Source organism: Balearica regulorum, chromosome 5, assembly GCF_011004875.1.
Source record: "Balearica regulorum gibbericeps isolate bBalReg1 chromosome 5, bBalReg1.pri, whole genome shotgun sequence".
NCBI classification, from domain to species: Eukaryota; Metazoa; Chordata; class Aves; order Gruiformes; family Gruidae; genus Balearica; species Balearica regulorum.
In genome coordinates this window covers 35,149,644-35,163,962 of record NC_046188.1, presented here as the reverse complement: position 1 = coordinate 35,163,962, position 14,319 = coordinate 35,149,644, and the positions used below count along the sequence as shown (strand labels likewise).

The window sequence follows — 14,319 nt, the reverse complement described above, 5'->3', positions numbered from 1 at the left end:
GACGTGAGAGGACCGACTCTCTGCATACATAATTTATTACAAATTACTAAGTGCTGGGATAGAAGAAGCATATGCCATACACAGTTGTATTGGTGCCATCCTGATAAGTTTAATTTATGTTGCTAGAACCTTTAGTTTCTTATCTGTTTTTTCTAAGGGGTCATCATTATTTTCCTGTGTCTTTCTGTAGGACGGGGAAGGAAACCACAGGTTTTTTTCCATAGATTTGAAGTTCCAAGCTGTAAGCTAATGCTGTTTTCCATGATTCCAATGTCCCATGGACATGGCTTGAAATATTTCAGATGCAAGCTGAAAGTAACGAACTTTTAGGTAATTTTATATTCTCATCTTTCAGAAAGAGAGAAGTCAGCTTTCTGGAACATAAAGTTCTTCAGTTTCCTAGGTGCACAAAAAGGCAATTTAAGCTTCCCGGAGCAACTCCAAGAGCAGCGATAGCTACCAGTGTTGTTAAAGTATCATAGTTTTACAGAAGATCATCAACTGTAATGACTTTCATATCCTGAATTTAGATTCAGAGGATGTTGACACAACCTTATTAACACAGACAAATGTCTCCGTGTTCACTTCTAATATCCCAGGGACACATAATTTAAGAACACTATAATGCCCAAATGCTGCTGTTACTAAGACAAAGAACAGCAGCGGGGATTAATTTCCACACAACAGTACCATTGATAAGGAAGAAAGATGTGCAAGTGTTCAGGAGAGTTGTGGACATGGAATGATTAAAACTAACAGAAAAATATTCCAGTGGATAGAGTCAAAAAGCAGTTCTTTAATTTTTAAATTTGCACAGCAATAACCGAGACAAATGAGCCTCTGAAATATTTTGGAAAATGTCACTTTGCAAACCTTGTAGATTGCTTAAATGTTTATTAAAATGGACCAAAAGCCAAAATTCTCTGGGTAAAATAAATACTTTGTCTTTGCTAAGTAACAATATTTGTGAACAAAACATAAAACTATAATTTTCATGTGTCAAACATAGTAACATTTAAGATTAAATGTTGGAGTCAAACCGGACATTTTTTTCACATCTTCCTATTTACAAGCTGCTCATTAAGACCATTTACCTCACGTTAGCTATTAAAATGACTAACATTTTTAAAGTTTGCTCCATGACTAAAATAAAACCAACAGAAATGGCCTTTTACCATAACTTAACAAAAAGCAGAACCATATTTTTGTTATCTAGGAGAACATACTGTTATAAATACAGCTGTTTTTCATCTACAATTATATAAATAATAAACATGCTGCCATTCACAAGGATTTTAATAGATGATTACATATAAGCAATAGTACGATCTAGCAGAGGATGGCATGAGTTTTCATCATTCATTTTTACTGTACTTATTCAGGACCCTTGTCTTCATCTGAAAAATGTGGAACAGACTTCTTTGCTACAACATTATCCAGTCGCTGTCCTTGCAGATATGGGTTCACACTCTGAAAAAGTTTAAAATTATTTATACTTATTAGAAACAGGGAAACATATAAAAGGTAACTAGGATTAGTGGATATATTCATGTATTTCTTGTCTGTCAAATACTTGCAGACAAAAAAAAAAAAAATCCTCCCAGAGTAAATCTACAAGTCAATCAATGTTTTGTTTTCTAATATTTTTTTGTGTGCAAGAATTTAATCCAGTCCACTAAAAAGAATACAAGTGAAGGAGGACTATCCAGAATATCGGACCGTCTTTTTGCTGCACTCCTCCTTCCCTCAGCTCAGCAGAGAAGCAGCAGCAGCAAATCTAACTCCCTGATTCTTGAGGCAGGACAGAACTTGTTAGAGAAGTCCAGGTAAGCTTTAGCTTCAATCACTACCCTCTGATGGACCTTACGCTGGGAGACAAGTTAGATACCACGATACCGTTTTTGACCAAAGCCTCCTCTTCAGCCCATCTCCTCTCCAGGAAACCCCTCCTCGCTTCCTCTCTTGATGCTGAGATAAAAAGCTGCTGGCACAGAAGCAGAGCCCAGCAAGGTTTTGGCATGGGAAATGGCTCTCCTACCACTGCCAGAACAAGGGAATGCTGGAAAGAAGATCCCCAGAGAGGGTTCAACTTCACTTTGCGCCATGCAAGCAGCACAACGTGAGACTGAAGAAGAACAGATCCTGTCTCAAAACTGTTTGGAGATCGTAGTAACGTAGAAAGCCTATGCTTGAATTTTATCTATACCCATGGAATAAAATGTATTAACTGTATTTGCAAGTATCGAGCAGATTAGCAGAGCTTCAGAATTAACTGAAATATTATTTACACCCACTTTCTGGCCTGTTACAGTGCCGGTGTAAACAAAATTCAAGTATATACTTTCTCCTTCACAGATATAGACAAAAATTCTAGTGTGCTGGTTTTTGCTGCCAATAAAAATTGTTTGCCTAAGGACAAACTTTGGAGGAATGCAAATTTTCCAGTATCTCCTGATTCTTGTCAGGCTGACTGTATCACAGAAATTACTTTTCTTGAGATATTTCTGTGCACCAAAATGTAGGAATTCAAAACTATGCAAAAAAAAAAAACACCAACTTTTAAAATAGGCATGAAATATTTATTTTCAAATATCCCAAGTATTTGTCAAACCTCTGGAAAAGAGTTGGGGTTTATCTGTCTTTGAGTTTAAGCCCTTGGGTTTCTTCAGATTTGTAGATGCTATCATTAATACTTAATCATAGGGTAGAACAGCCCTTTTGCTTACTTCTATTGTTTTTTGAGTGCTTTGCCTGCTGCAAGTGAAAACAAAAATATTAAGAACCAGAAATGAATGTGGAAAAATCTTTGAAAGTAAAACCAACACTAATTTAATGCTTTAAATTGTTAAAAATAAGACACATGTAAATGATTTGTTTGTGTTTGTTTAAAGAAGTTCTGTTTAATGTTAATTTAGTGAAATTCAGCTGTTGCATAAACTTCTAGGAATTATTTGAAGATTCTTAGGAAGATTAATTGGTCTTTTTTTGGAGTGGTACTTGCTACTTTTTTAAATAAAGTACAAGAGAATGAGAATACATAAAACTTTGAATCCTTCTCAACTGACAAAAGAAAACACAAAATATAATGCACAATTTTTGGCTGATTTGACTAAAAAAAATGTTTAAGGCTATACAGCTGTGCTGAATTCAAAGTAACAAGGTTCCCGAGTACCTCTGTGCACAGCTCTGAGCCCACGGCAGTGTGACTCAGTGATTGCAGAAGCACTCCTGTCACGTTCAGGATATTAGATTTGGGACAGGGCTATGCTCATGCATAGAAATAAAAAAAAAAGCGGGGGGGTGGGGGTGGGGAGAATTGCTAGTTAAATTAGAGGTCACTATAGGTTTCCTTGTCTTGCACTGCAGATGCTGCAAAAAAATAACACAGTACCAAATGGTAAATACATACCTTTGCTATATATACTGATTCTCTGTAGGTATGCTTGCATGTGTGTTTATATGAAAAATATAAATACATGAATGCACACACATACTTAGAACACATAGTGGTGTAGACTCCAGTAGTGCCTCTGACTGTTACGCTGTAGCATCGTAGAGACACTACACAGTTACTGTGTACTCAGTTACACAGGACTGACTTTAAGCTAAAATCAGGGCATTCTGAGCCAATGGACCAAGCTGTTGCCAGAAGCTGTATTCCCTGAACTCTCTGTCTGTGCAGAAGGGCACCGAGGAGTGGCAGGGACCGCATGAGGGGAATCCAGTGGGCTTTTTGGTTTCGGGAGAACTAGACTCTGCTGCTGACAGCTCTAGGTTACCCTTCCACTGATAAAGTGAAAATTCTGAATTGTTCATTGAAACATTAGTAATCGTTACAGTATGACTCTCAAAACAATAAAATACCTTAAATGATAATGAATTTACCCTTAAGTGACATGCCTGTGCTAAGAAGATAAATATGCTGCAAAGCAAGAAACTGAAGCTTCACCTCCAAAATTCTGGGCTACCACACTGGCCACGCGTCTCTCGCGTCTCTCCAGCCATTAGTCCTTTTACATCCGATTCCGTCAGTCAGCACACAGACAGAAAATGTAGTTCTTTTTTTTCTTTTTACGTATATATTGCACTAATTCTATTTTAACATGCTGTTCTAGCTATTAATAAATATTCCACATAACTATTCCCACAGTAAATTCTTTAGAGTTAAAATCAGGTGCCTATCCTTTTTCCTTTTCCACTAACAAAAATCCAGTGTAAGCGGGAGGCAGATACTAAGCTCAAGATAGATCGTTAACTTATCGTTGAGCAGTGTTTACTACCAGTGACGTGTGAATTGGTAAGAAATCAACTCATCTTCTCCCCTTCTAGCAAAGACTTTAGGTTTGAGAGTTAAATAAATAAGTCATCTTCACTTACGCTTCAGTTATTTTAAACCAAATTTACTTCATTTACAATATAAACTGGGCTGTCATATTTTGAAAAGCTACTTTCTGGCAGAGAGCTAGACTATATTTTTTTTTTTTACAAGAAGAAAAATATATATATATACACCAGTAGCAAAGCTAAGGACTTCGACTCTGCCTTAAAGTGATTTTTTGATGAAAGAAAGGCTGACACTACCAAAAAAAAAAAAAAAAGAGGAGATAGTGGAATGTGCAGAGGTTTTCTGTGATATGCGGATTGCTGCCTTTATTTCAGGGGCAGAAAGATGAGAACTCCTTCATCTTTGTCTTTCAAGCAAGTAGGACACAGAGACAGGAGTTTAATCTGAGGTAAATCTAAGGATGTAAGTGTATCAAGTTACATCAGCTAAAGGACCAGTTGTCGTCATTTACACCCAAAAGCATATTCACATGCATGGATAGTGGTAATCGATTTTACCAATATTTTTATTAGGAAACTTTTAAATTCTGTTTTAAAGACATTTAAATTATTTTAAATGGGTTTATGCAAATAATCATTTAAAAACACAGATAATGTGAAGCTTTTAAATTAATAGTCTGCATTGAAGTGCATCTTCTGAAAGCAACAGGCTATTTAGAGAAATACATCTTGTACTCCGTGGACAGTTCTGAAGCCAGCCGTAGTGGTTTACCACAGAGATTCCCTGACTTTACGCATTATCTAAAGTATAATGCAGGTGCATTAGACTAACTCTTCATTTCAACAGTATGATTTTAATTCTGATTAGATCCCTAGAAGATACAGGGGCTATAAAGTGTTCTGATAGTTACCCTCTTTCTTCTTTTTGGACCACCATTAATCTTCTCAAAGAGTAAATTCTTGCTCTGGAAGGGGAAAAACACGCAACCATTAAATTCATTACACTCTTCTTTCAAAATACTACTTTTGCTGTTAAGTATTAGCAAGTTTAGAGGGGTGTGTATTTTTACGGGAAAGATAAACCACAAATAAACATTTGGATATTCCTGCTAATATCTTGCAGTTCTTCAGGAGCAGTCACAGTCTTACCAGCAATTCCAAAGCCAGTAATTTTCCATTATGTTGCACTATATTATCATCCAGGTTCAAACAATAAGTACTTCAAGTACATGCTGTTACAATCATATAGACTGGATGTTCCCCATCATGTGATACATGGTATAAATACATGTATATTTAAAAAAAAAAGATAATGAAAAAAAGAAAAATAAGAGTGGGAGGGAGAGCAAGCAGGAATCCTGCCTCTGGTTCATCTTTCTATACATTTGAGGTCATACAAGAATAGGAGCAAAAAAAATTTTCCTTTACAAGGGATTTTCCTTTACAATTAGAAAAAAACAGCAATCGGCATCATTCCTACTGTTTTGTTGTCTTTGCTTATTCCCTTCCAGATATCAACACTTCCCAGTGCAAAGTTCTGCTGAAAGGACTTCAGCGCCAACTCTTCCTTTGTTTAAGTAGTGCCCTCAATAAGGTTTCTAAAAACCATTTGGTCTATAACATTTTTAATGGCAAACCTTTTAAAAACTGCCAAAAACATCTTGGCAGAAGAGAAAGTTATGATGATGAGAAAAGAAAAAAAAAAACCCCTCTGACCATAGTTTACATAAGTGCATCCACATATTGTTGTATTTCATACAAGTAGAGAATTCTAATAAAGTCTGGAATAACACACACATGCTCAACACATTTTGTTTCAATTGTGTATTATGAAGAAAAACAAAACCAAAGCCTAACCTGAAAATGGAAGGAGAGAAGAATTACATGTATAAAAGCAGAACACTGTATAAACAAGGCCATTAATTCTGCTATAAACAACTGACCTAACATTGATTATATAAATAGAAAGTGTAATTCTAGCGCGAGACAAATTCACCAAACACTTCTACCCTCTCTGCAGCCTTGATATGAGAAAAAACAAACATTTTCAAGTGTTACAATGAAATCTGCCAAAATTGTCTGTTTTGTACTTCTCATGTTCATTAAACCCCAAATTCACAAGGCCTATCTCTTGCCCAACCTCAGCTATTTTGTCCGAGCGGTGCCAAAAGGGAACAGAGATGAAGTTGGCCAAGGGAGACATTCTTGGCCAGTCATTTATGCAAACTTACTTCGGGAAAACTTAAATTTAACATTTTAAAGAAACCCGTGGATGCGTAAATTATTCTCTTTAGGAAACAAAGCACCACCAAAACCTCTCTTTGTAAACTATTTGACCGTATACTTCTCAAGAGAGGAAAAATAGTGTTTCTGAAATAAAAAGAATTTCATGACTACTGGAGCTAACATTTCTGTCACTCAGGAAAATTCCTTACAATTGAACTATTCCTGCTCAGGAAGATCGTATTTTGTTTAGTCTGTTTGGGGAAGTTTTAAGACCGTAACTACTACTTACGCATTATGTGGAGTGCAAAGCAAATGAGGTTATGGAGCATGAGCTAAGAGTGTGCTTGTACGGTAATAGCAATCCTGAAAATATGTTCCACTGCATAAGGGCCTGAGCTCATCAGCCACCAAAATTTGCCCGTGAAGTGCTCACCATTCTCACCCCTCACCTAGGAGCTGTTAGGAACGAAGGCACAAAGTTTCTCCAGGTAAAGATACACCTCACACGGAGACGTGCTGCTCATCAATTGCTACTTTCCCCTCACTCCTGGAGCTTCCTTTGCACCCTCCTGGCTACTTGGATTACAGGTTGGGATTTGGGTGGAGAAAACTCAGAAGCTAAAATGCTTACAACCAACTAAATAATGCCAGAGAGATTTACCATTAGATCTTTCAGACTTCACTGAAATTTGTCAGTAAAAATCAGCAGCTCTGTAATCTGGACCTGCACAATTATTAAGCAAAACTGAAAAGGAAAATTGCATTACCAAGATGGCACCCTTTCAGGAGGGCTTGTTTTTCAGTCAATTTATAGTCTTATCAGGAGTATCAAACACGACAATTTCTATTACACCAACCATACTACACTGAATTAAGCAATCTGTATTTACTGCCTGAAATTGAATACCAGCCCTATCGTAACCCATCCTAATAATCACCGTCATCCAGATATTTAAAAATGTCAGTTGGTGAAGAATGATGCACTTAATGTTGCTTGCTATAACTGAAATTGGAATAAAATGAAATTTATGAGTGACTAGCTTCAGGATTTCATTAAAATTGGGAAGCCAGAGATGGCAACTTCTTTAACAAGGAGTAGAATAGTTTTACCCCCGCTTCCCATTTGCCTTTCTTTGTACTGTCTTGGATCCCTCCACTGTAGCTGACAAGCAAAACTGATGTTATTTCTACCCTGAGAGTGAAATGTTATCCACTGCTTCAGTAAAAAGAAGTGTTGCTGGAAAACATAGTTGCTTTTACTTTTCCATTTGTAGAGATACTGGTGTGAGAAAACATGGCTAAACTTCCCTCCTCTTTTTAACATTTTGGGTTTCAATAAATACACAACTTACACGTGAGTGGTTTTAGATTCGTATTGTAAATTGTGTGTTGTAAATTATCTTTGTGCAAGTCTTTCTGGATACCAACACCACTTCTTCAGACCATCTAAAGAGTCAAGTTGCAAGATGTGGAAAAGGCAGACTCAAATGGAAAGTACCTGTCTCCTGCAAGGAAAAGTCTGAACCAAGGGGGGGAAAAAAAAACCCATCCCAAAACCTCTGTGGCCAGAAATTGTAGAAACTACAGTTGCACACTAGGGTAGAAACCTCCAAAAGTCCCTCATCTTACTATTCCCACTATCCCCTCTATGTTTTCCACATATGAGGAGAAGAAAAGGAGTCTTTGGGGCTGGGGACGAGAGTGCAAGCTCTGTATCTTGCCCTATAAACAGGGTCTGTTCCCGAGACTTCCCACACGCCAGCATAATGACACATGGAGAGCTCTCCCAAGGACAGGAAAATTCCTCCTTTCTTCCCTCTCTTAACGCAGCATACACAATTTATATATTCATATCTTCATATGTATTAGCAGTATTTACACATAATATTTAGGAACTGTGTAGAATCGGACACTTTGCTGTATGAGACAGCTACTAGACTTGTTTTACCCACCTAAAATGTGTCTGCTGTGCCCAGGGTACTGCAGAATTCCCACAGCTTTGCAAACGTTGGAGTCTGTCACCAAAACAAACCAACCAACCTGTTTCTTTCCCATTATTCATGAACAAGCAGGTCTTTTTTTTTCCTTTTTTTCTTTTTCTTCTGACCTGCTAATGTAATTTGGGTTTTACTGTGGTTACACTAAGGAATGCACGCTGGCTCCTTGAAAGGACAAGTCAGTGGGAAGTGTAACGCTGCCTCAACCGCTCTGTGGCAGGAAAAGGCAGGGGAGAAGCTCCCCCGAGAGCACACGCCAGCTCACGCGGGTCCAGGAGACACGCTGGCTCCGAGGGCTTCAGACGGTGGTGACAGCCTAGCGCCTTCACAGCACGCAGGGGCTGGTGGAAACGCGGGCTGTAAATGCACAGCCCGTACAGCCCCTAGGCTCTTCCGTGGGAGGAGGAGGAGGAAGGGGCTGCTGGAGGGCAGAGGGGGATTTTGGTGGCTGGGGGCAGCAGGAGGATGAGGATGCACTCAGTCACCCGCTGGGCAGCCCGCAGTCGGCTGCGTTGGTCATTTACGACCTAATCCAGATGACAGTAAGTGACCTAAAAGATCTGATCTACTTTATCGCTCCCTTATAAAGTCTCAGGCAGCTAATTTTTAGAGTGCTTTTCTGCTCTTTTTTTTCCCCAGAGAGATAAAAATAACAAAACCAGCCATAAAACCAGATAGCGTCGTATTTATCTTTTTAATGTGTAGTAATATACAGCGAGGAGGCAACCGGGGCAATTCTGGATCTCGGCAGAACATTTGCTCATGCACATTACCAGCTGTTTCATCTCTAATTAAAAAGATCTGGAGTTGGCTATGCTGCAGCTAGATATGATTACTGTTTAGGACCTAACAGTCTGTTTTAATCCATGTGTGAGCAGTTTTTTCCCCTGAATTAGTAGTGATGGATGGAGAAATGAAAACGGCCGGTATTCGCTAATGATTACCTACCATTTGCGAAGTATATATGTTGCTGATGACAACACAGTATGTACGCTTGATTCTGAAATATTGCTATAGGCCAAAGATTTAAAGAAGTGCTTTTATAGTCTTCAAAATGGTATTATGAAAGTAAATTATGTATGAATAATAAGAAAACTAACAGCATTATCTGGCATAAATAAGAAAGTTCACCATCTGGTGTTTTTAAAATGAAAACCTTTGATGGTAATTACTTCGAATGCAACAAGAGTTTCCAAAATTTGGATTTTTGGCATGATTCTCTCTAGAAATTTAGCACTCACATAAGTAATTAAGACTATAAATCTTACACTGGTTTGATTATGAATGATGAATCATTGTCTCACAATTACAGCAGGAGAAGTAGCTGCCAAACATGTCCGTTTATCGATATATACTTAAAGAGTATATAAACTGGTTGAGGGAAATCTTAAGTAAAGTGTTATAACAATGTAAAATGAGATTTCGTGATTTGCTCTAGAAGCATAAATTATGGTCATTGTTATTGTTTTCCTGGCACCTGAAAATGGATTTGGGATTGGACATTTAACTGATGTAACCTAAGATTAAGCAGCAGAGCTCTTTGGAGCCTCTAGCCTGCAGAAATAGTCTAGCTGGAGTTATTAAAGTCCTTGTACGCTCAGAGCAAGATTTCTGCCCTTAGTGCAGCTCGCTGTATTTATTATACGCAACGTGTAAAATAAGTTTTCAATATAATATAGTGCACAACCTGAATAGAGGAGGAAGCAGCATCAAGTCCTCCAAAATCCTTAAGCCAGAGAGGATTCCTTAGAGCAAGTTGTCTGGACCTAGATTTTTTTAAGGTGTTTAGACACTGCTGCACTCCATTTTTTTTTAATTTTTTTGTTTTAGCATTTAAGTAGCTGAACAGTGAATACTCACTGCACATGGATAATATCTCAAATTAGGGCCCTGTTATGTTTTGAAATCTTGTGCTAAAATCTGCATTAATTGTGGTTACACGTTCACTGTAGTTTGAAATGTGGTTTGTTGCATTTATCAAGGACATACATAGCTGTCGTGCTTTAGGACAGGTAGTAAGACAAGGATTTCTACTTTCTATTTTTATGGGCTTTTCATCGATCACAGGCATTATTTCTATATTTTTAAGGGCAAGTTGACCTTTTTTGAGAAGTTTCCCTTAAGATGATAGCTTTTCCAGCAACAAGCACAATACTGTCCTTGTGGGTGCATAGTATCCCATGCAGCAGACAATGCCCAGTTTCACATGCAACAAAAATAAGCAAGAAGCACGTACTCACCCACTTGCCCATGTTGGGATAGTCATGCTCTGGATCAAAAAGGTGTTGGTGCAGCTGGTATTCCCTGCTGAACTCTGCTGTGTCCGGGGTGTTTTCTAGACAGCCATCATCAACTGCAAAAGTATGTTAGAAAGCACTGAGAACTTAGTAGCTTTGAAACACACAATATATGCCACATTTATCAGCAAACTTCTTAAATGCAATTATGCAATTAAAAAACAAACAAACAACAAAACTACATTTAAAGAACTGGATGACTGGAAAACATCAGGTATTTTTTTTCTTTTGAAAGGAGTTTGTCAGGATATTTTTAAAAAACCACAACTTAATGAAAATTCAAAACTAAACAAATTTATTTTCCAAGCTCTCCCCCTCCTTTTTGTTTTTCTTTTAAATTAGTGATTGAGCTTAATTTTACATAGAACTGCATGTTATTCTGGTTCAGAAGGGATCCTGTTTTCATTTTCAAATGCCCACAGGAAGTTGTAGAAGTTGTTTAGGCAATACTTTTGAAGCTCACGGTAAACCGATGCTGTGAGCAAAGACAGAATTTTCCTTCACTAAGTAGTTCTTCACGGAACTCCGTTTCTGGTTAGCTACTTTGTTCAAAATGGCTGAAAATCATTTTTGTGTCTAAAGTTCTCATAAAAATGCAACGTGGCAGAATTTTTATGCTGAACACATCTAATCTGATGGGTCCAGAAACCTCCTTTAATCACAACAGACGGTTTTGCAGACAATGTCACATCAAGGATAATACCCTTTTAAAAATCAGCTTATGGACTTTTTTTACCAAAATAAGTCATCTTTAGATTAAACAAAGATTCAGCAACTTGAAGCCAGAGTAACTCTTTGGATAGAGTCTGCTCCTGGAGCTCCCTCTGCTTTATCAGCATGGGGAGCTTGCAGTCCAAGTTCCTCTCAGACATACCCAAGGAGATCCCACCACCCAGGGCATGATGCTGGGCACCCAAGCAGCTACATCTGCCAGAACACAGACACTCCAGAGGACACACCTGTGGACTTTCCTTCCTGTCCTTGTGTGACCATCATGTAAAAAGATTTGCAGATGGATTATCTTTTTCCCTTAGCTGTGAGAAACAGTAAAGACTTGACTTAAAACTGAGTTGATTCAATGACCTGAGAAGGTTAGTCTAAGTCCAACAGATCCTGCTTTCTCTCTTTTCCACTTAGAATGGGGGGAAAAAAAAAATAAGGTTGCCAGCAGAAAACAGAGGGAAACTAACCATACTGGCTCAGAAACCATTAAAGTTAACTACAAGCACTTAAAAATTATTTCAGTCTCAGCAGGGGCAGGGCTGTCTCAAGAGAGAAGCAGGTGACAACAGAAATGCGGTAGACCTCCTCAGAACATCTATGCCTTTTGGTAGCAAACACAAAGGGCAGCTGGACATATGCGCGCCCTCTGCAACTGCTCATCCAAAAGCCTTCAGGATCAAGTGCTCCAGGCTTACGTATTCCTGCTGTGGAATGTGCATATGTAGACAGTGACTGGAAAAATTGTTTTCCATTAAGCAAATCCACAGACCTGATTGAGGAAGGCCTCCAGTAATTTGTATGCATAATACAGTTTTAACAGTCACCACTTGAATTTCCATTTAAGGCTCTGAAAAACATTTTACGCTAATCCTAGTAGATACTATCTTCACTCACAGCGTACCTACGACAGAGCCATTTATCTGAGCAGGCAGCACTTTCCTAAGAATTCCCCCGTGTTCATATCTGACTGTATTAGCTTAGCTAACAACTTTTATTTCACCTAAGAAAGAAAAATGGCAGGGATTTTCAAAGGCATTTCTCTGGATGCCAGGTTTTTATTTTATTTATCTAATCGCTAACAGAAGTCTAACGGACAAGCGCAGAAGATAGAAAGTCTGTGTGTGCATGCTTGTGCGTGTGTGAGAAAACCTAAACCCATCATTTGCAACCTGTCAGACAACAGCTGTATTGAACAAAATGGAAGATGAGCTATTATTTCAGAGGAGATGCAGGCATCATCACCAAATGGGCTGTAAGGGAAAACAGTAAGGGAGGACTATTCGAAACTGTCATTTTTTGAATGAAATTTAAAAGCACTGTTTGCAAAAGTTTTCATGACAAATACTTACTTTTTATCAATTCTAAGCTAGTTTGAACATTTTTAATAAGAATACAGACAACTGTTTTGCATTATCCAAATAACATAAAAGACAACTAAACAGAAAAGATTTTGAAAGGATCTCTTAGCTCACAAATAAAAAATGAGCAAAAAATAGAGCGCTCATTCCCAGTTCCAGCTCCCAAGGCAGCCAATGGGTGTTTTACTACTACTTTCAGTACTGAAAGTCATTCCTTGGCTCAAATAACAGGAAAAGGGTCAATTCCCTTAGGGTAATGTCTGTATCGCGCTCGCGCAGTGCTGCTTTAGGGATCCTTCGGCGCTAGCCACCCACACGGCTCGGTATCGGCGCAGCTCCAAGCTGCGGGACGTGCTGGGTGTCTCGGGTACCGCTCCGGCACTCCGAGGCTGCGCTGGTCCTCTGGCGGGGCAAGCCTGCGTGCAACGAGCTGGGGTACGTCCATGTAGTTCTCCGTTTCTTGGCACGGGTGCACCCTCAGTGAGCTATAAAGCCACGTGGATCGGAGCCAAGGTATCTTAAATATTGACTCATGGTCTGGGTTGGAGATCAGGGCAGACAGTTTCATTCCTCTTGGCACAATGAAAGTCTCTAAAATAAGGGTAAATCTCATCTGTACAGAATGATAACTTTTTTCAGGGGCCAGCCTAAAAACGAACTCCTCCAGGAACAAGACATTATCATAAATCTCACCATCTTCTCCTCCGAGGTCAAGGTGATTTCTTCCACCTCACCTTCTCTAGCCGTCATATAGCAATACAGAAGGTGCGCATATTAAAAAAAAAAAAAATCTTGATTTTTTTTGATTGCTCAGCAGTTCTGCTCCTGGGCTAGAGAATGAAAGAAAACACCTATTGCTGATCAAGTGTCATACTGGCTAGTGCAGCACAAAGACTGAAAGATGTACAATGCAGACAGGTGCAAAGGCTACAGCAGAATTACCTGTTTTTCCAAGAGGGCAGGGATTTGGAGGGTCAGGATATCCTTGATCTTCACTGAAATCCTTTGGTACATTATCTCCTGTCAGCTCAGCCACGATGTTTGGGATATTGCCGTAAGGACCCAAGTGTTGGAGACCCTCATGTGCACCACCTAGCAAAGACGATTTACGCACACACTTTTAATCTTGTAAAAAGACTAAGTGCTTCAAGTAACCCAGACTTAGATTTAAAATATATATATAAAAATTGTTATAGAGACAGATCCAAGTTTAGATTTCAAACATTTGTTTTAGAAACATAACCCTATGACCTAAATCAGATAACTTCGGTAATGAAAAATGAAACTAGGCAACAAAATCATCCACTTATTATTAATCAGGGTTGGGTTTTTTCCATAGCTATGTAAGTTATAGGTAAGAAAACGTAAAGAAACATAAGATAGTAATGGGACTTAATACATTTACTGCACAGTCATCTTCAGTCACTGATACTG

The 14,319-nt window shown here is 38.6% G+C and overlaps 1 protein-coding gene and 1 long non-coding RNA gene across 5 annotated transcripts in view; one reads left to right on the top strand and one right to left on the bottom strand.

Annotated features, from left to right (window-relative positions):
• Nucleotides 1-15: 15 nt before the first annotated feature.
• On the top strand, nt 16-3,286 carry LOC142602036 (uncharacterized). Its single transcript, XR_012835670.1, has 3 exons — nt 16-330; nt 1,660-1,826; nt 1,924-3,286. It is a non-coding gene; the product is annotated as an uncharacterized LOC142602036 (long non-coding RNA).
• The window catches only part of SCG5 (secretogranin V), a 30,833-nt gene continuing 17,291 nt past the window's right edge, over nt 778-14,319 (bottom strand). For all 4 annotated transcript variants that reach the window (XM_075754119.1, XM_075754120.1, XM_075754121.1 and 1 more), the window contains exons 3-6: nt 13,828-13,977; nt 10,748-10,860; nt 5,196-5,249; nt 778-1,470 (exon numbers count right to left, since the gene is read on the bottom strand). In XM_075754119.1, the coding sequence (XP_075610234.1) occupies nt 1,375-1,470; nt 5,196-5,249; nt 10,748-10,860; nt 13,828-13,977 (413 nt within the window). In that variant the 3' untranslated portion in view covers nt 778-1,374. The remainder of the gene's footprint in view (nt 1,471-5,195; nt 5,250-10,747; nt 10,861-13,827; nt 13,978-14,319) is intronic.